A 27,793-nucleotide genomic window follows, 5' to 3' on the forward strand; every position below is an offset into this window, starting at 1 on the left:
AAATCCAAGGCCTAGACTAGTACCGCAATACACCTTAGCTAGCCTATAACCGCCTAAACATACTTTACTATAAAAGTTTTCTTATTAACCATTTAAACAAAAAACAAAGTATAGAAGCTCGGGAATCGAACCTACTAACCAACAATACATTTTAGCATTGCGGGTCTTGCCTCAACTCACACGGCTACTGTGGCGCTTGTAGCTAATACAATTTACGTTGCACAAGGTAGTATTTTATTGGACTAACATAACAAATTTAAATAAATTTCGCTTTAGATAACATCATCATGCTACTAACATCGTGCTCAATAATGTTTTGACCGAAAACGGCCGACTGGAAGTAACAGTTAACTAATTTATTAATTTGTTTTAATATCCCCTATATCTCTAAAATTCGCTCATTCTTAATTATTATTATTGCTAAAGTTATAATAACGAATATTATTATTTTTATGTCATTATTAACATTATTATCATTTTATTTGAAAAGTCCCAGGTAAGTACAATGTTCACAACTATCTGTAAAGTTTTTGGCCAGATCAAACTGTTCAATCACAATACGGCTTCAAAGCCGGAAGCTGAATAAAAATTTATCAATTTTAGTTACCAAACTGAACGTATAAATCGTTCGCCAAAACAATGGTTTACATGTAAAATGGTTTAGAAATGTCTTATCTTTTATATTTAAGGGTTTAAAAAAATTACTACACAAATACGTCTAGATTGAAAACAACGTCAGACATGAGAATTCTCTACTAGTTGCTATCTTTGTCACTTAGTGCATCATGGAGGTAAATATTAGACGAAATTAATAGATTTTAAGATTAAATAAATAAAGAAATCAAGACTAGCGCAAATGGAGATAAAATCTGGCAACAGATTCAGCATCAAGTTGCCAAAATTGTCTGCAACCACAGCCCGGTTAACCTAATGATGGCACACACAGTGAAGATATTCGCTTGGCCATATTAATAAATTAAAATATTAAAATTAATAAATGTTTTTTTGGGAGTTAAAACAATTTTCCATTTTTCAATTATAATCTTGCCGAATTGTCCATATCGTTTACACCGGAAATACCCTATTCTAAGAACCACTTAGTCCCTCCAATTTTTTTTTTTTTTTTTAGCAAACTGTGTATGTAAACATCAATGAACCCAAAAAATAAAAAATAAAAGAGCTCGAAAAAATGAGATCTAAGTATTGACATCAGGTTTTTTGTGTTTACAAAACAAAGTTGGTACAACTGTATTAACGTAATTTTTATTTTCAATTAACGGATTTTGTCTAAGACTAAAAATTAATTATTTTTTGCTTTCCCCCCCCCATTTTTAAAATGGAACTCTTCGATAAATTTCTATACTCGTTGCTTTGGGTTTTATTAAACTCTTTACGTACTTACTCGATAGTAAATGGAAATCAAAGGAGGGTTTCGCTGCTGGTCTAGGAGAGTCGACGAGGAAACCGTAGGATGTCTAGAGCGCGCTGCCCGTTCTGATCTAACACTGGCGGAGTACTGGGTCGCATCGCCGCGACCTTGCGCCTTATATACCTGTATCCCCTACCACTAGTGCTTCTTTATATACTATGTATTTAGCGTATATAAAACAAAACAAAAAAAGACGAAAACCACTCAATTACATTTTACCCTACTTTATATCGACGTATATATTATGTATTCTAAGATAAAAGGTGCCTCATAACAAAAAACCTTTTTCCATTGCGATCGTGGTCAAATGTCCAGCATCCAAGATTCGTCGGAACTACAAAGGTTTGAGGTCCACCTCAGACTAAAATTAGTCTGTCAGTCTGTAGAATACTTCGTTCAGCGTCACACAAACTTGAAGGCTGAGGGCTAATATCTGCACAAAGGGCCCACTTCCTTCAATTGCCGTCCTCCTCATGTCTGCACATAATAATAATCTCGTACCTTATATAAGTATATAGTTTAAGGTATATTATATACATTGATGCACGCGGGGAGGTTGATAGCCTTTCTGCCTAAAATATAACTTATCATGAAACCTCAAAGATATAGCCGGACGGATTTTAAGGATTTTTACGAAATTTTATACAATTATAAACAAAAGTAGTCTTCATATAGTGGTAAAATATAAACAAAATCTATCGAGTAGTTTTCTAGATATTTGAAGTTAAAGATTTGACAGTTTCTAACGAAACCAAAATTTAACTCTAAATATCTCGTTTCCTACTCGACAGATTTTCACGAAATTTTATACAATTATAGACAAAAGTAGTCTCCATATAGTGGTAAAATATAAACAAAATCTATCGAGTAGTTTTCTAGATATTTGAAGTTAAAGATTTGACAGTTTCTAACGAAACCAAAATTTAACTCTAAATATCTCGTTTCCTGCTCTACAGATTTTTACGAAATTTTATACAATTATAGACAAAAGTTGTTTCCATATACAGGTAAAATATAAACAAAATCTAGCGAGTAGTTTTCTAGATATTTGAAGTTAAAGATTTGACAGTTTCTAACGAAACCAAAATTTAACTCTAAATATCTCGTTTCCTACTCGACAGATTTTCACGAAATTTTATACAATTATAGACAAAAGTAGTCTCCATATAGTGGTAAAATATAAACAAAATCTATCGAGTAGTTTTCTAGATATTTGAAGTTAAAGATTTGACAGTTTCTAACGAAACCAAAATTTAACTCTAAATATCTCGTTTCCTACTCGACAGATTTTTACGAAATTTTATACAATTATAGACAAAAGTAGTCTCCATATAGTGGTAAAATATAAACAAAATCTATCGAGTAGTTTTCTAGATATTTGAAGTTAAAGATTTGACAGTTTCTAACGAAACCAAAATTTAACTCTAAATATCTCGTTTCCTACTCGACAGATTTTTACGAAATTTTATACAATTATAGACAAAAGTAGTCTCCATATAGTGGTAAAATATAAACAAAATCTATCGAGTAGTTTTCTAGATATTTGAAGTTAAAGATTTGACAGTTTCTAACGAAACCAAAATTTAACTCTAAATATCTCGTTTCCTACTCGACAGATTTTCACGAAATTTTATACAATTATAGACAAAAGTAGTCTCCATATAGTGGTAAAATATAAACAAAATCTATCGAGTAGTTTTCTAGATATTTGAAGTTAAAGATTTGACAGTTTCTAACGAAACCAAAATTTAACTCTAAATATCTCGTTTCCTACTCGACAGATTTTCACGAAATTTTATACAATTATAGACAAAAGTAGTCTCCATATAGTGGTAAAATATAAACAAAATCTATCGAGTAGTTTTCTAGATATTTGAAGTTAAAGATTTGACAGTTTCTAACGAAACCAAAATTTAACTCTAAATATCTCGTTTCCTACTCGACAGATTTTCACGAAATTTTATACAATTATAGACAAAAGTAGTCTCCATATAGTGGTAAAATATAAACAAAATCTATCGAGTAGTTTTCTAGATATTTGAAGTTAAAGATTTGACAGTTTCTAACGAAACCAAAATTTAACTCTAAATATCTCGTTTCCTACTCGACAGATTTTTACGAAATTTTATACAATTATAGACAAAAGTAGTCTCCATATAGTGGTAAAATATAAACAAAATCTATCGAGTAGTTTTCTAGATATTTGAAGTTAAAGATTTGACAGTTTCTAACGAAACCAAAATTTAACTCTAAATATCTCGTTTCCTACTCGACAGATTTTTACGAAATTTTATACAATTATAGACAAAAGTAGTCTCCATATAGTGGTAAAATATAAACGAAATCTATCGAGTAGTTTTCTAGATATTTGAAGTTAAAGATTTGACAGTTTCTAACGAAACCAAAATTTAACTCTAAATATCTCGTTTCCTACACGACAGATTTTTACGAAATTTTATACAATTATAGACAAAAGTAGTCTCCATATTGTGGTAAAATATAAACAAAATCTATCGAGTAGTTTTCTAGATTTTTGAAGTTAAAGATTTGACAGTTTCTAACGAAACCAAAATTTAACTCTAAATATCTCGTTTCCTACTCGACAGATTTTCACGAAATTTTATACAATTATAGACAAAAGTAGTCTCCATATAGTGGTAAAATATAAACAAAATCTATCGAGTAGTTTTCTAGATATTTGAAGTTAAAGATTTGACAGTTTCTAACGAAACCAAAATTTAACTCTAAATATCTCGTTTCCTACTCGACAGATTTTCACGAAATTTTATACAATTATAGACAAAAGTAGTCTCCATATAGTGGTAAAATATAAACAAAATCTATCGAGTAGTTTTCTAGATATTTGAAGTTAAAGATTTGACAGTTTCTAACGAAACCAAAATTTAACTCTAAATATCTCGTTTCCTGCTCTACAGATTTTTACGAAATTTTACACAATTATAAACAAAAGTAGTCTTCATATAGTGGTAAAATATAAACAAAATCTATCGAGTAGTTTTCTAGATATTTGAAGTTAAAGATTTGACAGTTTCTAACGAAACCAAAATTTAACTCTAAATATCTCGTTTCCTACTCGACAGATTTTCACGAAATTTTATACAATTATAGACAAAAGTAGTCTCCTTATACAGGTAAAATATAAACAAAATCTATCGAGTATTTTTGTAGATATTTGAAGTTAAAGATTTGACTGTTTCTAACGAAACCAAAATTTAACTCTAAATATCTCGTTTCCTACTCGACAGATTTTCACGAAATTTTATACAATTATAGACAAAAGTTGTTTCCATATACAGGTAAAATATAAACAAAATCTATCGAGTAGTTTTCTAGATATTTGAAGTTAAAGATTTGACAGTTTCTAACGAAACCAAAATTTAACTCTAAATATCTCGTTTCCTGCTCTACAGATTTTTACGAAATTTTATACAATTATAGACAAAAGTTGTTTCCATATACAGGTAAAATATAAACAAAATCTAGCGAGTAGTTTTCTAGATATTTGAAGTTAAAGATTTGACAGTTTCTAATGAAACCAGAATTTAACTCTAAATATCTCGTTTCCTACTCAACAGATTTTTATGAAATTTTACACAATTATAGACAAAAGTGGTCTCCATATACAGGTAAAATATAAACAAAATCTATCGAGTAGTTTTCGAGATATTTGAAGTTAAAGATTTCGCTGTTTCAAACGAAACCAACATTTAACTCTAAATATCTCGTTTAGCTACATAGCTTTTTCCTAACAGGTAATTGAACTACAAAATCCTAAATGAGGTATCTTATTCGGGAACGGAAACACTCGTCTTCTGCTTAAAGACAAAAGGGGCAAAAAAAAAATAAAAGTTATGAAAAGTAGTTCGAGTTTAAAATGAGGTTGAAATCGATTTAGTATCAACCTCTGACGATGCATGATAGTCTGAAACCGGGCAGGAATATAAAAACATACGTGCTACGACGGATGGAATGAACAGTACTATCCAGTACTGCCAACTTAACTATATATTTTCTAAAAAATATCTAAATAATAAACAAAGTTTATTTTTTTTCCAATAATCATTTCAAATGTATAATCGAAATTTCACCAGAATATCATTTTGCCGGAAATACGTTTGAATGTAACGCAACGTATACGAGTTTTCCACAATTTTAATGGAAAATGAACATGTAAAATTATTCATGGCAGAGTTTATGTCTTTAAATTAAGAAATCTCCCAATAATGAGGTTCCTGGGCCAGGGAGGAGCAGTTACGTCTCGTCTCATCAGCACCAATATATTTCATTGAAGCAAGTGAATAAGTACGAGGGTCGTTTGAAAAGTCCGTGCAAAGTCAGAGAGATAGCACCACTGGCGCGTATCGAGGTTATGTTTAGTTAGTAGCATCTCTTGGAAGAATACACACCAAGTTTCAGCCAGATCGGTCTATTTCTTTGTGTTTGGCATTCGTTTGAATCGAGAAAGTCGAGTGATTTTCAAAAAAATGGACGAAAAAGAATTTCGTGTGTTGATTAAACACTAATTTATGAAAGGCAAAACACCTCAGGAGACTAAAGAGAAGCTTGATAAACATTATGGTGACTCTGCACCTTCGATTAGAACAGTTTATAAGTGGTTTCAAAATTTTCGGAGTGGCCATATGGGCAAAAAGTGACGCTGAACGTTCTGGACGCCCTGTTGAGGTTACTACTCCAGAAATCATTGATAAAATCCATGATATGGTGATGGATGACAGAAGAGTGAAGGTGCGTGAGATTGCTAATGCTGTGGGCATCTCGAATGAACGGGTACATAATATTTTGCATCAACATTTCGACATGACAAAGCTATCCGCAAGATGGAAGCCGCGATTGCTCACGCTTGACCAAAAAACGAAATCGTGTGAAGTGTTGCAAGGACGGTTTTCAGCTGTTCCAGAAGAATCCGCAGGACTTCGTCACTGTGGATGAAACATGGATACATCACTACACTCCCGAGACCAAAGAACAATCTAAACAATGGGTTACCAAGGGGGAATCTGCGCCAAAAAAGGCGAAGACCGTTCCTTCGGCCGGAAAGATTATGGCGACTGTCTTTTGGGATTCGCAAGGAATAATCCTCATCGACTATCTGGAAAAGGGTAAAACTATTACAGGTGCATATTATTCATCGTTATTGGGCCGTTTGAAAACCGAGCTGCAAGAAAAACGCCCACGATTGGCCCACAAAAAAGTCCTTTTCCATCACGACAATGCACCAGCTCACACCTCAGCAGTTGTGGTCGCAAAATTAATGGAAATAGGGTTCCAACTCGTTTCACATCCCCCCTATTCCCCAGACTTGGCTCCCTCGGACTACTATTTGTTCCCCAATATGAAGAAATGGCTGGCGGGAAAAAGATTTTATTCAAACGAGGAGGTGATTGCAGAAACGAATAGCTATTTTTCAGACTTGGACAAATCCTATTATTCGGAAGGGATCAACAAACTAGAGCAGCGTTGGACGAAGTGTATAAGCCTAAAAGGAGACTATGTTGAAAAATAAAAAGGTTTACCCCAAAAAATTAAGTAGTTTTTATTTTTGCACGGACTTTTCAAACGACCCTCGTATAATATAGAGTTATCTTTTCTAGTAAAAATAAAAAATACTACATTTCAAGAAAATTTAATTTTCTTTTTTAGGAAAAAAGGAAAAGAATTTGTCTGGAATTTCCCAAATCAGCCTCCACAATTTTCATCTCGGTTGGTATTTCCGTGAGTTGGACACATTACACAGCAATTTTATATCGTAATAAAATATTAGCTAGTCTTTTTTTGTTTTTTTTTTAATTGATGTTTACGTTATTTAGGAATGTAGATTGGCTCACCATTATAAAAACTATGCGATAAAACATTTTCACTATACATTATATGTGATATATTACTACCGAAGGAAAATATGGCGTCACTAATTAGAAATATAACCTTCCATTTTCCGTAGATAGTGAAAATTGGTACGAAAAAAAAATTCTGTAATAAATTTCCTTTCTAGGTAGCAGGAAGTAACGGCGAACTCAACAAAAGTTTCGAATTTTGAGTCCACAACGGAAATATCTGTTTTGAGAACTGTTAGGTCTAAAAATACGGTTTTTACAAATTGAGCAGCCCCCCCCCCCCACCTCCCACTTATTTCAGCATTTAATTAAAGTCACGAAAATAAATTACATAATAATTAGACAAAGATTTACAAAAATGCAACAATTACAGTTCTATAATTTTGAAAATACGAGTCCAGAAATTAGGTAAAGTAATCACCAAATTTTTTTCAGGGCGAAGCAGCTTAAACTTCCCACCAACTACCGATTAAGGCTGGAAACATAGTGGAGCGGCGAGCAAAGCGGCGATGATAGCGAAGAGCAAAGCGGCGAAATCAAACACAAGTAAACATATGGGACAGCGCATAGTGGCGAGCAAAGTGAAGATAGAGCAACGCTATCTATAGAGAGTGGAGCAAAGCGTTATGACATGTTTGATTTCTTCGCTCTCATCGCGCTCAATTTGTAAAGGTTATTTTTCAAAGGTTATGGATATTGATATATTTATTGGTTTAGTTTGTTTAAAGAAACCTCTGTGGGGCCATAGTATTTGTGAAGCTACAATAGTTTTTAATAATTAATAGTTTAAATTAATTAACAATTAGTAGTTAATGGAGAATTCAGGTAATTTTTGCTACATTTAATTTGGTTCTCAATCCCTTAATGCTAACTTTCATCTAAATACTAGGCAAAATTAAATTAAATTTTCACGTCCTACTACTTCTGATCAGAACGATTTCTCCAATCCTTCTTCTGTAGCGTCGTACTACTCCAGTTTTTCAGATGAACAACATTAATTTACGACAAATCATGGAGTAGTGATTTAATAAAATTATTGTTTTTTTTAATTGACTAATTTCTTTTTATCTGCATATATTTCTATTTTATTTTTATTTATTTTGATTTTCTAACCTTAAAGTAACTGCTAGGATTAATGGGGTTACACAGATTTGTATTTAATTAATAACCTACATGGTTAATTTTTCTATATTGTGCCTAACTCTTGTTATGAGTTGTATTACTAAAAAACAACAAAATTTGATTTTGATTAATGGGGTTACACTAGGCTAGTATGTAATCAAATGTTGATAAAGACATTCGAAAATACGCATGAAACTTGCCAGGATGCTCCCGAAGTTGTTGGTACAAGTGATGAAATTCACCAAGTTCATTTCTAGACTTATTTATGTCATGTACACTGCAGCTCCTACTACTAAGCTGCTGCTAATACCAAAGTTTCAACGAAGAATTTTCATATAAAAATAGTCCCTCCATCTTGTTTTGTCAAAAGGAGAACGCGACTAAGCTCGTCACTATCTGCATGCGAATCTTTGCTCGCTGCTCGTCGCTCTCTTTGATTTGAAGCAGCTATCATCGCCGCTTTGCTCGCCGCTCCACTATGTTTCCAGCAGCCTAAGGCTGGAAACATAGTGGAGCGGCGAGCAAAGCGGCGATGATAGCGAAGAGCGAAGCGGCAAAAACAAAAACTAGAAATAGATAGAGTTGCTCTATCTTCGCTTTGCTCGCCACTATGCGCGGTCCCATATGTTTACTTGTGTTTGATTTCGCTGCTTTGCTCCTCGCTATCATCGCCGCTTTGCTCGCCGCTCCACTATGTTTCCAGCCTAAGGGTGTGTCGTGAACGCGAATAGAAGCATACCTACTATTTATTAATAATTTTTTTTTTTTTCTAACAAATAAAAATTTAACTACTTGCGCGCGGGATTTGAACTTACAACCTTCTACATTCAAAGCCACATTCGTGACCACTAGACCAACACTAACTACAATGTTTTACTAGAAACATTTTCTTCTAAATGTCTGACTGATTTTTTTTTTTCCATTTTGGGAGTTTTTTGGAGGATACAATAAGAGAGAGAGAGAGTGAGAGAGAGAGAGAGAGAGAGAATCTAATTTTTGTAAAAGCAACTCTTTTGGGACTAAATTAAAAAATATTTAACGAAAAAACAAAATTTATACACGGTTAATAATTCTATTCAAAGATTCTTGGCAGTGTATGACAAATAGTTAGCTAATTGTTAATTAGTATATGGAAAGATACTGAATTAAATACGTAACTCTGTCAGTGTGTTTCTTTAAAAACAATAACTCACATACTAACTAACAATACTAAAGTAATCAAATGTTACAGAATTTTCTTTGCTACTAAACTACTGAATAATTCATAAAAATGGTTTGTTTTTTCCAGTTCATTTAATCAAAATTCTAACTTCTTTTAATGATAGGTATATAAAAGAAAATAACTTCTTTGTTTAAGAATTTATGAGTATTACATACAAACTTACATAATATACATTCAAATGTACATACATTTTCTTAATTGGATGCACGTACGCTGATTTCAGTGAAACAGGAAGTACTGCGATCAATTTTTGTCAAATAGAGAAATTTTATTATCACCGGAAATAGCCATTTTAAGACGCAGCATCTGTTTGTGTCCACCCCCCACCAAAAATATGGTGTGCACACGTCACATTGATTACGTAATTACAATTTTTCTTGACACTTACAATATGTTTTTTTTTTTTGTACATCTCGTTTCCATTTCCCTGTTCTCGGTTTGTGAGATGTACCGCTTAGTGAAGGAGTAGGAGTTTCCTGGTAACCAGGGATTACCCAAATTACCCAACTTTTACCTTTTTTAAAAAGAGGGGAGGATCTTGAATGAGGAAATTATTGAAACTTAATTCTTTGTTGCTGGTTATTCATGAATCTTTAAGGTTAAAAAAAAAAAGGGTGCGTCAACATCTAAGGTCATTGGCGTCCGGAGCTTTTTTTCAATGCACTGCCGGCCTCCTGAAAATGTTCTCCCGTCACAATGTCCATTAACGGATAGTTAGCTACAAGAAGCTTAAAGGAAAAGAAAATATGAGGGGCCAGCAGCTGGATTCGAATCCCACTCGGGATCTCCACCTTGGAATACAGTATATACGCTAACCCGGTGATTCCAAAAGTGTGCGCCGCGGCTCCCCGGAGCGCCGCGGTGCCGTCATAAGGGCGCCGCGAAATAATCAATTAAACAATTCGACAAGAAATGAGGTGTAGCCATGTCCAATTTTATTCCGAGATTTGAGAAGCTGTGCAGTGAACATCAAGTCCAAACCATCCCATTAATAATTTTAATAATGTTAATCATCAATGGACGTTCAATAAATTGTTTGTGGATTTAAAATACGTGTTTAATTTATTGTTTCAACCAACCTAACCAAATGGTGGTTGTGGATATACTCGATATGGATATTAACCGAAACAGTTGAAATTAGATATTTTATATTATCCCAAGGAAAATAGTATCTGTTTTTAATTTTTCGCTGTTAAATGGGAAATCGCTTTTGAAAAGGAAAGTCAAGAAAGTCAAAAATTTAGAAACAAATCTTATGTATTAAGGGCGCCGCGGAAAAAAAAATCCGATTATATAGGGAACCGCAAACCGAAAAAGATTTGGAATCTGGCGGCTAACCAATCAGAATGTAATTACTCTTAATCTAGTAACCAATAAGCTAGTCCCCTTCCTTTCATTGGCCTAATATTAGTGAATTTGATTGGACATGTTTGAGCCTGCCTTAAATGATTAGCAGTTAAGTTGCAACACTGCACACCCATTTCTAGCATTTCCTTCAAAACCCTTGTAAGGGATTGTTAAATTAAAAAACTATTTTCTAATTCGGAAAAACTTTTGATAGTTTTATCATTAAAAACTATTTTCTGCTGAAGGTTACAAAATATATATATATATTAAAAGTGCTAGATGACCTTTAAAAATAATAATTTTCTATAATAACTACGATAACTTTAATGAATGTTATCTATTGTCAGGTTATTTTTAACTTCGTTTTAATTATTTTGTATTTAAAACGGACTTGAAAAAAAAGAAGAAGGTCCCTCATTAGTATGTCTGATGCTAAGGCAAAAACGGAAACTTCATTTATTAACTTCCTGTTTCTGTAGTAAGATCAAAATTTTTTTTTTTCTAGTTTTCACCGTAAATATCCGGTTTGAAGTTTCTTGAGTGAGTAAAAATGGTTGGTATGCCTGTCTGTAGGTGTCCACTGCCACCCAAATCATAAAACCCAACCACTTCCTCTTTTAATCGAATGTTCCAGGAAAAAAAAAAGCTGAAAAAACGCTGCAGTAAAGTGATACTTCCGGTAGACCGATTTCGATCAAAACCTTATATTCTAGTATCCTTTGTCGAAATATAGTAGAACACAGCGAAATATAGAATTTCAACTTAAAGTTAGTGTGGATTCGATCACCCATACATACCAGTTGAAAATCACTTTTTCCGATTCAGTAGACCTCTGCAGGGCAATACCGAGTAAACTACCTGAATAATTCTCATTTTGTACACAGACAAGACGAACTATTTTCTGTAACTATTTTTGTTTTTTTTCTACTCGGGGAATCTGAACACGTGTATTTCCGGTAAATTAAAAACGTACTGTAGAAACCTTCAATACGATCACTGAGCACTAAAAAAAAAAAAACTAACTACATCGTCAAAAACTAACTAACTACGAAATAAGTTCATCGTCAAAAATTAATTAACTACAAAGTAAGTTCATCGTCAAAAACTAACTACTAAATAAGTTCGTCAAAAAAACTAACTACTAAATAAGTTCATCGTCAAAAATTAACTAACTACGAAATAAGTTCATCGTCATATACTAACTACGAAGTAAGTTCATCGTCAAAAACTAACTAACTACAAAATAAGTTCATCGTCAAAAACTAACTAACTACGAAATAAGTTCATCGTCATATACTAACTACAAAATAAGTTCATCGTCAAAAACTAACTAACTACAAAATAAGTTCATCGTCAAAAACTAACTAACTACGAAATAAGTTCATCGTCAAAAATTAACTAACTACAAAATAAGTTCATCGTCAAAAACTAACTAACTACAAAATAAGTTCATCGTCAAAAACTAACTAACTACGAAATAAGTTCATCGTCAAAAATTAACTAACTACGAGATAAGTTCATCGTCATATACTAACTACGAAGTAAGTTCATCGTCAAAAACTAACTAACTACAAAATAAGTTCATCGTCAAAAACTAACTAACTACAAAATAAGTTCATCGTCAAAAATTAACTAACTACAAAATAAGTTCATCGTCAAAAACTAACTAACTACGAAATAAGTTCATCGTCAATAATTAACTAACTACGAGATAAGTTCATCGTCATATACTAACTACGAAATAAGTTCATCGTCAAAAACTAACTAACTACAAAATAAGTTCATCGTCAAAAACTAACTACGAAATAAGTTCATCGTCAAAAAAACAAACTACGAAGTAACCAGGCCGACCTTAAAAAACTACAAAAAATATTGTATAACTAAAACATTGACAAGAGCATGTTTAAAATGTCTAAAGTATACGTGCCAGTCTTTAGAATTGTGAATTCTGCACGAATCTCTCACATAGTTGGCGGTTAATCTAGCCAGTAACCAGTTTTGTTAATTGTCTCTGACATAGTTTGTACATCATCTGACTTAACAGTTGTTTTCTGTCTTATATTTTTGTATTATTCATTACAAAATGACATGTTTTCAGACAAGAATTTGGCTAGATATTAGGACAATATAACGAGAGAGAGCACTGACCATAGGCCGGCAGTGAACGGAAAAAAAACTCCAGAATTCTCAGTTGTTGAAGCTCCTTAAATTAAAAACCTCTATTTCTTTTCCATTAAGAATCGCGGAACTGAAGAATAAAAAAAAGAACAATAAAGCATTTCCGCCGAACAAAATTACACGCTTACTTCCGTTCAAGACAGATGACCTTGAAGGAAAACTAAAACTGTGGCTCTTTCTGTGTGTGTGTGTGAGTTTGAACGAGAAAAACACAAAGTGAAGAATTGCACACTTGCATCCAATGCTTATGCAATTCTCTTATTGTTCGTGTTAAACTAAGCTTAACTTTGTTAACCTTGGCTTTGAACCACATTTTTTTATTTGTTAATTATTTTGCTTATTCACTTTTTCTTTTTTAGGGGGAAATTATTCGCACTGAGATTTCCGGTTTGAGGCTCCACCGGAAGTAAGTTTGATTCTGCTTCTTTCTTTATGATTTCCTAATCGCGTCGATCTTTGTTGATCAACATTCTATTTAAGAAACTACGACTTAGTTATTATACAGTAAGTTCCCCAAAATATGCCGGAAGTGCAACTTCTACACCTAAGGGCTACCCTAAACTTGCACAAGAAGCGCCCCTTCCGGGCCATACGTATCCCACCCCCACTCTTAAAATAATATTCAACGTTGAAAAACCACTCCATTAGGAGTAGGCCCACATTTTGCCACAGAATATCCCAAATTATTACTGGGATTTACAAATATTATTATCTAGTTGCTAAGATACAGGCAGGACATTGTATTTCTAAGTTAAAAATCGATTAAAAATATCAAAGCTACGTCCTAGCTAAGCCCCTAAGAAAGATTAACTAATTTTACTGTAATTGTCAATAGATCAGGAATTGTGGGAATAGTTATTTATTTAACAAGTGTGGAAAGTAGTACTTTTCCTCACGCGAGGCAGGGTTTGCACGATCGAGCAAGCGAAGCGAGGCGAGTGCAAGTGCAAATTGCCAAGTGTGAGGAAAATACTTTACACTCGAGTTAAATATTATATTTTTTCTGCAACCATTAGGGTTATTAACTAAAAAAAACTAATCAGGAATCACTAGAATCCAATTTAAATTTCTATAAGGTAACACTATAACCTTTTTAACTGTTATAATTAAAAATATCTGATTATTTATTAAAATATTATTTTTATTTCTATATTCATTTCAATTTGTATTTTATTTTTTTAATATTAGTTTTTTAATTATTTAGTTACGTTAAATAAGCTTATTAAAGTTTTACAGGAAATATTTAATAACAAAACTTCTTATATCAAGGAAGCACAATAAAGTTTTTCCACTCACTAGTGGGAATTTTTGCCCACTAGTGAGGTAAAGTTGGGCATTACACAGTTGATCTGAATTGAGTAATGAGAACATTCCTACATGGTTGCAGAAAAAAGACTATTTTCAGCTTGTTCTGAGATAGGATTGGGATGCCCTCTCTAAAAAGACAGAAGTAATTCACACTTTTAGACAAAATGTGCAAGTTAGAAGCGAGAGAATCTTTTAGTAAGACAAAATCATGTGAGTGTCCACACATTAAAATTTAAATAAGAACATAACAAGATCATGGCACTCCAAAGAGATAGCAGAAATTATTACCAACAGAACTCGAATAGTGAAGATAGACCGGCCAGCTGTGTAAAACGCCTTCACTCCATAATTACTGTGTTCAGCAACGAGGAAAATAGAAGTTGGGAATTCTCCGGGCAAAATGGGAACCTCCTTTAAGGTCATCGTCAGGAACATCCAACAGGAATATCTTTGATGATAGGCATCAGTGCACAGAAGTTTGGTATTTTTTTTTTTTTTTTTTTTTTAATAGATGAAGTCATTTGCAAAATTTGTATTTTTTTGTTTGACCTTATTTTAGTGAAAGATGTTATTATTAGTTAATTATTGCGGGAAAACAGCTGATAATTAATTGCACAGACTAAACAACATGTGCTTAATTAATACCAGCTGATTTAAATCACGCGATATTAACTTGAAAGGAAAAAAAAAATAGATCTCAAAATTATTTGGTCATTGATCCTGTTTGGAAAGGAGATGTTTATTAGCAAAATATCCTTGTTCAATATTTCTTTATAAAATGATGTTTGTTATTTATTTACGTATTTATTAGAATGAATGAAGGCATGAGAGTCTACAATACTATTCCTAAATGAAAACCTTTAGTTAGGACATTAAAGTGTAAATAAAAGATTTGAGTATACACAATAATTTGAATATTTTGTTTTTGCTTTAAAAGCAGAACAAAATGTAAGTATCTGAAAACCAAAAGACTAACTGATGAAAGGAACATTAGCAGTAAGACAATGTTCTGTTCCTAATCTATTTGGGAGGAAGCAATAATAGAACCAGCACGTTCCTTAAGCCATTCAAGGAACTGGTGGAAAGACTAGCCTTATTATCCTGATAACCACAACTCCGTTCAGACTAGCATAGTCGGCCATAACAGGATTACAGGACCTAGACTGGCTTGATTAGTGGAAGCTGCGTCTTTATTAACGCTTTATCTAGGCACCACTTACTCAGATAAATATTTGTTAAGATTATTCACATTAGTGTTTTTGTGTCTGTAAGTTCATTTGTACACGTTCAGGTTTGCTAGGTTTTTTTTAAACAGTAAAAAATTGTTAGTAATAATAGATTAACCTTGAATTTTTAAGCATACTATTAAAACATCACAAAATTCGTAAAAAAAATGTTTTTACAAAAATTCAATTGTTTGAAAAACTATTATCAAATTATAATAACTCTGAATTTCTTTTGTAGTTATTTTAAAAATAGTTTTTTTATTCTTACTTCAAATTCTCACAAACATGTATTATTAGTGAGAGAATCTTCAATTTGTTTATGTAAAAAGAGAATAGTTTGTTTTTTTCTGAGATTATATAAAAACTATGAATTATTTTAAGGGTGAGATGTAAAATTAACGCTATTTAAGCTCAATAATTTTTTTTTTTTGTTTAAAAGAGCTGGAATCGCAGGTGCAACTGTGTAACGTATCCGAGAGCTTGAAGCTTTGACGAACACTGAGACTGGGCTTGTAAAGCTATGAACTATGGCCTAGAACAAGTCCATGAACTGTATTCCATGTTCGTTCGGTGTACATTAATTGTTCTTAGAACGATCTTTGCTGTGCATGTACTTTTTTTTTGAATAAACCGTTTACCCTAAAAATGGTTTTGCGATTGAGTTAGTTGCCACACAATTTTATTGCTGAAATTATGAGAGTAAAGTCATTAATTTTACTCAATTTGGTGATCAAGTCCTATGTAGTTTAGTTCAAGGAGTATGAGACCTTGTACTGTAACTTTCAGGGTGTATTTAAAGGGATGCTGGCAGAAATCAACGTAGAGCATTAATGAAGAGGAATAAAAGAGATTCTCAGACATTCAAAAGAGACAGAAAGAAAACATTCAAAAAGTATTTTAAATTAAATTAAATTAGTAGCTCAATTTAATTACTAAAATACAAAAAAAAAATATATAAATTTCTCTACTAGTAAGCTGTATCGCCCCTAGACTGCAGCATCTTACAAGCCAAGCAATCCACAATTATTAGGGAACAGAAATTATAGTCACTTGTAGGAGTTCAACTGGCCGCCGCGGGTAGCGCTAACACCTCACTGTTACTTTATTTTTAGAACCTGTACATTTATTTTGTAAAAGAAGAACCTAAAGCAATCAAAAGGGTGATTTTTAAGCCCTTTAATAATTGTATACTAAGATGATTTTTTTTAGATTAGAATAATAAATCCGCCTAGATTGATGTTTAATCTTCAATGATTGTACCTCTCTCTAATAGCAAATCTTTCTAAAATCATTTCTTCACTAAGACCATTTCTTTCTGATGTTTAGTTCAAATATTTTTAAAGATTTGTTCATGCTCCTTAGTTTACCACTTAAATAATGAAAGCTTGTTCTTTTTTAAAGGACAATTAGCCTTGATTGTCAAAACTGACACTTCTTGGAAGCTAATATTAAGCATTCCTTATTCTTGTTTCTTTTAAGACTGCAATTGTTGTTTTTTCCCCTGATTTCGAAAGCTTTATTTTTAATTTAAAAACATTTTTATAAGTTAGGAAATACGTGTGTGGAAACGCTTCACTTTTTCTCTGAGCATTTTCACTCTATTGCTCTGAGAAAAATATGTTAGTTTTTACAATTTAAACATAACCATAATTGTGAATTCATGTTGGGCAATTTTTATAAAACTGTAAATTCTAAAGTACTTACCCATTTAATTCTCTTTAGGAGTCGTAAACAAATGTTTATTATTTGTAAAGACCTCTTAAACCAGATTATCAGCCTAGCACACAACACGGCTTATTAAAACTGTCCGGTAGGACAGTTGTATAAGGGTTGATCATCAAAAACTGCACGAAAAAGCGTAACGTTAAAAAACACCCAACTTTGACAATTTTTTTCTCTTTTTCTATAAAAGATAAAATTCCCAAATTTTCTTTAAAATAAAGGGCAAATCCTCCTTTATAGCTGTAATTTTTTTGCAACAACCTAGATTTGATAGATTTTGAGAAAAAAAGATGCTGAAAATGAGCAAAAACGGCATTTTCAAAAATTGTTCTTGTTCTTGTTCTTGTTCTTCTTCTTCTTCTTCTTCTTCTTCTTCTTCTTCTTCTTCTTCTTGTTGTTGTTGTTACCTTTTTTGTAAACAACGTAGCGCCTAAACGCGCGAACCGATTTTCATGAATGAGGTGTCATTCGATTCGGAATTTTATGTAGATGTGCCTTTTGAGGGTCTCGATGCTGTACATCGAATGGGAGAGGAGTTAGCCCCCTTTATGTAAGGCCCCCTCCAAAATTATTATTACTAATTACTCTGTAAATCTTGGCCCGATTTTGATAAACTTTGGTAGGGTGATAGGGTTAGGGCTCCCCTACGTAACATTAAAGCGACGATCAGCTCTTACACTTTTTAAGGGGAAGTATAGCAATCGTTGCAAATTATCGACACGTGAACCGATTTTCATGAATGAAGTGTCATTCGAATCGAAATTTTGTACAGATTTGCACTTTAAAAGTCTCGACGCCGTGCCTCATAAGGAGGGGAGTTTGCCCCACCCAAATAAGACCCTTTCTAAAACTATTATTACCAATATTTCTATAACGCTTAGTCCGATTTTGATAAAATTTAGCAAGAAGAAGCGGTTAAAGCTCCTCTACGTGGCTGTGAAGTGTCATCATGCTCTTACACCTACTAAGAGGAAGTACTGCAATCGTTAAAATTTTCAATGAGTGAACCGATTTTCATCAATGAATTGTCGTTCGATTCAAAATCTTTGCCTTTTAGGGAGAAGTACTGTAATCGCATTTTATTTTTCTTACTCCTCTTAAAGGGAAGGACTGAAATTGCAGTTTAATTTTGCTATTTACATACAAATTACCTTCCTATTTTATTCAAAACGCTTTCTCAAAAAAATTGTTATTGAGGATGGTTTGGGGACCGCAACTGTAATCATTCTTTAAAAAGATCTCTCCAGTGTTAGTAACTCCAACTTAACACCTTTTCAGGTTATAATGATAAAATTAAAATTTTCTATTCCCAATTTTAATAAAATCTGTAAAGCAAATATGTAACTTTGCAAAACATACAAAAAGGAAAATCTATCAAAAAGGTACAAAAATCTCTTTAACAAAAACTTACAGTTTAAAATGTTAAGTATAAGGGTTGATTAAACGCCAAAAGGTACACAAATCAGCAAGTACCCAACATTTCATTAATACTTCATTGATATTATTTTAAGTAATTTTACTACATTAATTTTCATTAATATTTTTTTGAATTTATTAGATGTTTCACAGACCCTTATGCTGGCCAGTTCATTCATTTTCTTTTTCTTTTTTTTTTATCATTTAAGTCGCGTCAACATCTAAGGTTATTGGCGCCCGGAGCTTTTTTCAGTGCACTGCCGGCCTCCGGACAGTGTTCTCTCGTTACAGACAACACTGTCCATCACCCGGACAGTGAGCTGTAAGAAGCTCTTAGAAAGAGAAAATCTAAGGGTCTGCAGCTTGATTCGAACCCGGAACCTCCACGTGGGAATCCAATACGCTAACCGCATAGCTAATCCCTTCCTTTTGTTTATTCATAATATTTTATTTTTTTGTTATAATTATGATAAAATTTATATTATATCTTTGTAATTAAAGAGGTACTTTATTTTAGCTTTATTCCAAATTATTTTTCTGATTAATCTTTATTATGCTCTTTATTCTGAGAAGTCACATATATGTATGTACAAGCACGTTAAAGTAGAAAAAGGCAAAGGCAGAGTTGGCTACTATTTAAATTTGAAACACGGATTTAAAATAATATTTCAGTCTAGAATTCGTCTTTCCGTATTTGTGAGCACAAATAACGCGTAGGTAATATCAAGTAAATTATTCAACAATAATTATTCATTTCTCAATTGTAATTTAATGTAGTCCCTCTAATTTTACTTATAGTAAAATACTGGAATAATTATGTTAGCTGTCCTAAATATATGCATATCTTATTTACTTTATATTACATACATACAACATTGTGGGATGAATACCTAGATTGAGAATGTAATTGAAGAAAACTATATTATTTGCGATAAAGCCAGATAATTATTACCTATTATTACAAACGTTTGACTACTTCATAAAGTAACAATTACTTTAATCGAAGAATGAACTTAAACCGACGATTTTTATTTAAAAATAAAAATAAATAAATTAAATCATTGATGAATGTTGGTGTAAGCATTTTTTTTAAAAAGTTTTTGAATTTTTTAGCCTCATAATTATTTTTGATTTTTTAAATAAAGTTTTTATTTTAACTTGTGATTAATAGTTTGTTGATTAGATATTACAGTCAATCTAAGTTAAATGGTGTTCTACTTGAACAAAGATTTTGTAGATTAAAATGGCCAGCATAAGGGTCTGTGAAACATCTAATAAATTCAAAAAAATATTAATGAAAATTAATGTAGTAAAATTACTTAAAATAATATCAATGAAGTATTAATGAAATGTTGGGTACTTGCTGATTTGTGTACCTTTTGGCATTTAATAAACCCTTATACTTAACATTTTAAACTGTAAGTTTTTGTTAAAGAGATTTTTTAGTTAATTTGAAATTATATTGACACAAAATGAAATTAAATAACTAAAATTACTCAGCTTTATAAATAAAAAGTGCACAATATTTAAGTTAAATAATGAAAATCACTTATAGAAAAATGTTTTGTTTACTGTTTACATCTACAAGCTGGACAGAGCCTAACCGACGACAGCGCCTTTAGTTCTTGGTTCTGCCACGGCTACAGTGTAGCTAGTTACAATTGTTAAGGAATAATTATTATAGTTTAAACTAATATATCTGGCAATTTTTTTTTTTTTATTTAAATGCAGACAAAATAATTTGTACCCTGTATATTTTTAAATATAATGCAAATCATCCACGGTTATTATATATGACAGGTCGGGGCAGTTCTTGTAAGGGTTCTAAAGCACGAAAAAGTTGTACACAAGGCCAAGCTTACTTGTACTTAGAAGAAAAAAAAAATTACTATTCCTGGACAAACTTGAGGAAATTCCTTACTGGGAACACTTGTTCCTGAACTAGTGGAACCAAAACTAGCCAACCTTACTTCTACTAACTATCCGTGACCTAGAAATAGAAAGTAGAACTCTGATTAAACTGTTTTTAAGTTTATTTATGATTCTTTTATTGATAGTTTCATAAATTCCTGTTCTTTCTATCATACCTGAATTCCTCATTCAGCCAGCTGACCTGAGCTCCTAACAGTTTCTGGATTGCGTGCATTAATGTATACGTTGTCCAGTACGATTATTCTACTTGAACTGTGATACAATTTCGAGAATATATAGCAATTTTATTTTATTTTGTATAAGGGGGCGTGACTTCATTTAAGGCGCCCTGAATTTTCGCAAGGAATATATCCACTCGCCCCAGGCAACGATGTAATTGAAATAATTAAAATAGCATTTACATGTTTTCCCTTGTGCTTTTGTAGTTCTTATAAGTTCTTAACTTAGTAATTTTCCGATTGTATGATATCGATCTGTAAATCGACTTGTAAATCCTTGTTCTTTGCAGTTCTTATAAGTTCTTAACTTAGTAATTTTCCGATTGTATGATATCGATCTGTAAATCGACTTGTAAATCCTTGTTCTTTATAGTTCTTAACTTAGTAATTTTCCGATTGTATGATATCGATCTGTAAATCGACTTAAAAAAAAAAAAAGATCTGTGATGAGGTGCCGAAGTAAAGGCCTGGTCCCATTTCCAATCATCTTTTGTAAAAGAGAAAGTGACCTCAAAACTTTCCGTCCACCAGTTTGAAGATTGTAACAGTAGAACCGTTCCCTAGTTATGGATAGATTCTTATTCTATCCTAAATTTAGGATACCCACCTGTTCATCCACCCAAATAACTCGGAAAATACGATAAATTTTTTTAGTTTTACTTTTTCTTTTTGACTTTACAATCACTGATTCTGTCCGAATCCTTTTTCTTTACAAAAATTATTTACAACAAAATTTTTTTTTTATTATTATTTATCCTTTTAATGAAATTTCCACCTGTACCCACAGGGTACAATAGGTAAATGCGATAAATGTATATACAATTAACGTGTCAAACGTGAATGACGGCCATCCAGTGATGGCCGCCATTAGTCACCCAGTTGGTCACGGGGCCAACGGCGCCTCAGCCGTCTTCGAAGAGGATTGGAGGGCAGCGTAGTTGTAGACAGGTTTGCAGCTAAAGGGTTGGGATGAAATGAGAGATTTTGATGAAAATTTTTATAACGGATTTTGGCAAGTTCTCGGAGATGAGTGGAATTTGGAGATCTGTATGAATTGTGTGGTTACTAACATAGAATGGAGCGTCTACTATGCGGCGGAGTATTTTGGATTGGAGTGTTTGCTGTCTATTGATGTTTGATTTTTTAGCTGTTCCGTAAAGTTCGAGTCCGTAAGTCCATATTGGTGTGAGAAGAGCTGTGTAGACTCGTCGTTTGTTCTGCAGTGAGAGTTTTGAGCGTTTGTCGAGTAGTCTGGCTAGAAGTTTTGTATCGTTTGTTTAGTTCGGTACGTTTAAGTCTCGTATGGGGGTTCCAGGTAAGTCTCTTGTCTAGGTACATTCCAAGGTACCGCACATGGTCGGCTGGTGGGATAGGTGTATGATGTAAGAAGAGTTTGACGTTTGAGTGTGAAGACTATGTATTTAGATTTAGTTGGGTTAATTTTTATACGCCAGTTTTCTAACCAAGGTTCTATTGAGTGAAGGTGAGACTGTAGAGAGCGTACTGCGAGGATAGGGTCAAAGTGTGTGGAGAGAATGGCAGTGTCATCAGCGAAGGTGTAAATAGAGGTATTAAGGTTAGAAGGTAAGTCGGCCACTTCCCTGTGGCAAACCAGCTAGGACAGGATAGATGGAAGAGTGAGTAGTGCCTTGAAGAACTTGGAAGAATCTGTCACAGAGAGATAAGAGCTGAGTATGAGGTAATAAGTGCTAGGAAGGATGCGTTTGAGTTTCCATAGTAGACCTTCGTGCCAGACTCGGTCGAAGGCTTGCGATACGTCAAGGAATACTCCAGCGCAGTATTGTTTTCGCTCGAGTGAAGAAGCGATGGTGTCCACAACACGATGGGCCTGCTGGATCGTCTAGTGGCAGCCCAAAGGCAGTTTATAACCAAAATTTAAATAAATAAAACTACAAATTTCTCTTTCATATTATTGTTTTATTTTCATTTTTTGTGCAGTATAAAATGATTAAATATTTATAAAATTTACATATAATTATTTACAAAAATAATATTAGTCATGTATTTATTTTTTGATTACATATTTCCTTTCAATATTTACAAATTTTTATTATATACTGATTTTTTTTTAAATTCGAATATAATCACAACAATAATAATACTGTTTACAATTATATTTTGGGGGTAGGTGTTATTAATTTTGGGGGTAGGTGTTATTAATTTTGGGGGTAGGTGTTATTAATTTTGGGGGTAGGTGTTATTAATTTTGGGGGTAGGTGTTATTAATTTTGGGGGTAGGTGTTATTAATTTTGGGGGTAGGTGTTATTAATTTTGGGGGTAGGTGTTATTAATTTTGGGGGTAGGTGTTATTAATTTTGGGGGTAGGTGTTATTAATTTTGGGGGTAGGTGTTATTAATTTTGTTTTTAATAAAAAAATATAACAGCTATATATATTTTTTTAAACAGAAAAATCTAATAATACTGAAATTTAGTTTATTTTATTTACAAAAATAAAAAAAATTACCATTTATTGAAACAAAGTATTTACATCATTTACATGATATAAATCAAATATATGAATTTATTTTCATTTATGGAGACTATTAGTTTTGATAAATCAATTAAATTTAATATTTACACTATATTCCATTTATATTTACATTGGATGATTGTAAATAAATGAAAGGAATTTTGTTTTATACATATACTTTTTTCTATATATACGAGGGTCGTTTGAAAAGTCCGTGCAAAGTCAGAGAGATAGCACCACTGGCGCGTATCGAGGTTATGTTTAGTTAGTAGCATCTCTTGGAAGAACACACACCACGTTTCAGCCAGATCGGTCTATTTCTTTGTGTTTGGCATTCGTTTGAATCGAGGAAGTCGAGTGATTTTCAAAAAAATGGACGAAAAAGAATTTCGTGTGTTGATTAAACACTACTTTATGAAAGGCAAAACGCCTGAGGAGACTAAAGAGAAGCTTGATAAACATTATGGTGACTCTGCACCTTCGATTAGAACAGTTTATAAGTGGTTTCAAAATTACTAGTGACCCTGAACGTTCTGGACGCCCTATTGAGGTTACTACTCCAGAAATCATTGATAAAATCCATGATATGTTGATGGGATGACAGAAGAGTGAAGGTGCGTGAGATTGCTAGTGCTATGGGCATCTCGAATGAACGGGTACATAATATTTTGCATCAACATTTGGACCATGACAAAGCTATCCGCAAGATGGGTGCCGCGATTGCTCACGCTAGACCAAAAACGAAATCGTGTGAAGCGTTGCAAGGACGATTTGCAACTGTTCCAGAAGAATCCGCAGGACTTTAAGCGTCGTTTCGTCACTGTGGATGAAACATGGATACATCACTACACTCCTGAGACCAAAGAACAATCTAAACAATGGGTTACCAAGGGGGAATCTGCGCCAAAAAAGGCGAAGACCGTTCCTTCGGCCGGAAAGATTATGGCGACTGTCTTTTGGGATTCGCAAGGAATAATCCTCATCAACTATCTGGAAAAGGGTAAAACTATTACAGGTGCATATTATTCATCGTTATTAGACCGTTTGAAAACCGAGCTGCAAGAAAAACGCCCACGATTGGCCCACAAAAAAGTCCTTTTCCATCACGACAACGCACCAGCTCACACCTCAGCAGTTGTGGTCGCAAAATTAATGGAAAGAGGGTTCCAACTCGTTTCACATCCCCCCCCCTTATTCTCCAGACTTGGCTCCCTCGGACTACTATTTGTTCCCCAATATGAAGAAATGGCTGGCGGGAAAAAGATTTTATTCAAACGAGGAGGTGATTGCAGAAACGAATGGCTATTTTTCAGACTTGGACAAATCCTATTATTCGGAAGGGATCAACAAACTAGAGCAGCGTTGGACGAAGTGTATAAGCCTAAAAGGAGACTATGTTGAAAAATAAAAAAGGTTTACCCCAAAAAATTGAGTAGTTTTTATTTTTGCACGGACTTTTCAAACGACCCTCGTATATATAAATTTTTTTCAAAAAATAAATTGAGATTTATGACGTAATAACTATATGACATCACCAAATTTTACTAAATCAATCAGTATTTTTAATTTATTTAATTCTTAACACTTACTATCACAGTTAGTGCATTGTATTGCACTTTTTATCACTTGAACAAAAAATGTTTTAGCGATCTTATAAAAATGTTCGCTAACTCAAAACAATCAAAGGCTCTCTCTATATTTTTTTTAAAAACAAATTTGTTGAATCAAACAACGAAACAAAAATCAACAATTAAACAATGAACAAAATGTATATTATAATACTGATTATGTTAAGTAAATAAAAACATAATTATTTATACAAATGAAAACAAAATAAAGTAACAGACAAAAAACAAGTTTTTGAAGGCTACATTTTCTTGAAATTTCATTTTATTGTTTTGTTTTTTTCTGCAACCGTGTAATAATGTGATAATTATTAAATCAAAACTTTGTGAGAAAATAGGATGAAAAAAATAAACTGCCAGTTTCAGTCATATTTTGTATTTTTTTGTGCCGGAGCTCTTTCGACCCTAGGGACTAGGTCCATCTTCAGGACTAATTTACTATGTAATATTTTACTACATCATTAAAGGGTTGGTGTGTCATCTTCTGTCTTGTCTTGCTTATGGGACTGAGTGTGGTCGGCTTTTATGTGTTTTTGGTTGTAAGGAAGTCAGTGTTGCCAATTGTCAAGTATTTTCGTAGTAGTAAATTGGCGTATATGTTGTTCAAATTGTTCGGGTAGGTTTTTAAAATGTAGACTGCTTTCTGTCTTAGATATGTATATCTGTTTCTAGCACTTTCATTTTTTTTTTGTGTGTGTGTGTTCGGTTTCTGATTTAAGTATCTTTGTGTTTTGGGAAATCGAAAATGTGATCATTTTCTGTGCTGTGCAAGGAAAAGTGCTGTGGTGTTCTTTTTTTTAGTTTTGTGTCGTAAGAGTGTCGAGCTTTCGATTCTTACAACATACGAATCTCACAAAGACCGATCACACTCAGTCCAAGACCAGACAAGACAGAAGACCCAACCAACCCTTTAATGATGTAAAATTTAGTACACATTCAATCAGGTAAATAATTTTGTAAAGTTCGTTACATTATACATATTCATTGCAATATAATTATTGTTACCATACTGTGAAATATGTTCCACAGCCCTGAAGATGTGACCTAGTCGCTAGGGTCGAAAGCTCGGCATAATAAAAATATATCATGTCTGAAACTGGCAGTTATTTTTTTCATCCTATTGAAACTATGAATCAGTCACCAAAAATAATGAACAGTAACTAGTGAGTAAAGTATAATTAAAAGCAACTAATCTACTCTAAAAGCAATCATTACTTTATCCCACATGTGTAACTAAGATTGGCTCTCAATTTAGTGGCAATATTTAAAAATAATTATTTTTTTTTAATATCGCCGAAATTGAGAAACTTTTATTTTGGTTAATTTTTCCATTTTCATCTAATATGGAGTTAAGGACCATTTTCTTTGAGGTTGCAGAAACTAATATTGCATATCTAATGCAAGAGTAAATTATTTTTTACTCCCGTAATATAAAAATGCTTTTTAAACCCTCCCACCTGGATTACTTTTGTTTAATGGCTACAATTAGGACTCGAAAATTCTTCATGGGGACCCCCCCGCAGATAGTTTAATTTCCTTTGCTAATCTTTTAGCTGTTAATTAGTCGAAAATTGGTTTAGGCCTTGCCATTCGACTTTCCATTTCATGTTAGCGATCTCTGCCACCAGGGCAAAGAGAAAGCCAAATTATTTGGAAACTTTACAAATTGACCTCCCACTCTTTTAAGTCCAACTGAGGCTTCATTAAAAGAAATTAAGTACAGTAATGAATTACGTCAATTAACATAATCTGTATTTTTTTTTTCGAATCTCTATTTTTTATAAAATTCTATAATTTCTATAATACTAATATACGAACCGGAAACTAGCGCAAACAGTGCCATTAGCATGATTACGATGTCTTTAACTAGGCGAATCTTCATTGGTCCATATCCTTCTTCGTAGTAAGTAATTGCTTCAATGACCGCCGGGCAGAACAAGCCCAAAATGGAGAAACATACAGCGCCGACTAACGAGATGAATGGACTTAAATCGGGTATGATGATGGCGACCAGTACTGGAAAATAGAGCGAGCGAAGAACTTCGTTAGTTGATTGATTCTGGCAAGATTCAGGGATTTATGATTATTCTTCAGCTAGGTGGGATCCATTCCTGAAGACATTAGCGTTAGGAGTGTTTTTTTTCATTGCGGTGCCAACCTCCGGACAGTGTTACAGACAACTCTAAGACACTGGTCAGTTAACTGCAAGAGACTCCTAGCAGACAGAAACTATGGTCATACTTCAGGATCTCCGCTTAGCACTACTGAGCTTATCACTTTTCTTGCTTATTATTGCTGGGGATGTCCAAAAGACTTGGCGTTCTAAGATGCTGTAACTTTTAGTCCTTCAGCCTAAACCCTCTTTTCTAAAAATAATAAAATCTAAGGACTGACCAAAATTTCTCGGTCTGCCGGCAAATTTCTGTGTTCCAGATCTACCAAGCATTTCTTTGGTGGAGAACCTCTCGCGAATACTCTAGATCTTGTCTTGGCTAGATGGGTGCACTGACCTAAATGTCAGTAAACTGTTAACCCAACCCTTTCATTATAATTCTGGCTCTCTCAGGACTTGCATATTCCGTTCAGAAGGCTTGACCAGACAGCTTCTGCACCAAAACTTCTAATTGTATCTTTAATTTTATACAATTCCTTTAAAAACCCTTTTAACCTGGAGGCAAACAG

At 33.1% G+C, this 27,793-nt stretch overlaps 2 protein-coding genes and 1 long non-coding RNA gene across 8 annotated transcripts in view; 1 reads left to right on the forward strand and 2 right to left on the reverse strand.

Moving 5' to 3' along the window:
* LOC141460488 (proton-coupled amino acid transporter-like protein pathetic) overlaps nucleotides 1–1,560 on the reverse strand; it is a 31,823-nt gene extending 30,263 nt beyond the window's left edge. For both annotated transcript variants that reach the window (XR_012462070.1, XM_074140518.1), the window contains exon 1: nucleotides 1,403–1,560. The gene's annotated coding sequence lies outside the window, so the exon portion shown is untranslated. The remainder of the gene's footprint in view (nucleotides 1–1,402) is intronic.
* LOC141460492 (uncharacterized) overlaps nucleotides 1–16,542 on the forward strand; it is a 32,536-nt gene extending 15,994 nt beyond the window's left edge. Inside the window, exons 2-4 of one of the 4 annotated variants that reach the window (XR_012462073.1) lie at nucleotides 7,738–7,974; nucleotides 13,531–14,960; nucleotides 16,145–16,542. This is a non-coding gene — a long non-coding RNA (uncharacterized lncRNA). Of the gene's footprint in view, nucleotides 1–7,737; nucleotides 7,975–13,530 lie in introns of all 4 variants that reach the window. The other 3 variants (XR_012462074.1, XR_012462072.1, XR_012462076.1) reach the window with 3 other exon arrangements.
* A 6,476-nt stretch (nucleotides 16,543–23,018) lies between these two features.
* LOC141460486 (proton-coupled amino acid transporter-like protein pathetic) overlaps nucleotides 23,019–27,793 on the reverse strand; it is a 72,171-nt gene continuing 67,396 nt past the window's right edge. For both annotated transcript variants that reach the window (XM_074140517.1, XM_074140516.1), the window contains exon 10: nucleotides 23,019–27,127. In XM_074140517.1, coding sequence (XP_073996618.1) covers nucleotides 26,883–27,127 — 245 coding nt within the window. In that variant the 3' untranslated portion in view covers nucleotides 23,019–26,882. The remainder of the gene's footprint in view (nucleotides 27,128–27,793) is intronic.

This window comes from Rhodnius prolixus, unplaced genomic scaffold (assembly GCF_049639745.1).
Source record: "Rhodnius prolixus isolate KJV_2025 unplaced genomic scaffold, Rpr scaffold_6, whole genome shotgun sequence".
Taxonomy (NCBI): domain Eukaryota; kingdom Metazoa; phylum Arthropoda; class Insecta; order Hemiptera; family Reduviidae; genus Rhodnius; species Rhodnius prolixus.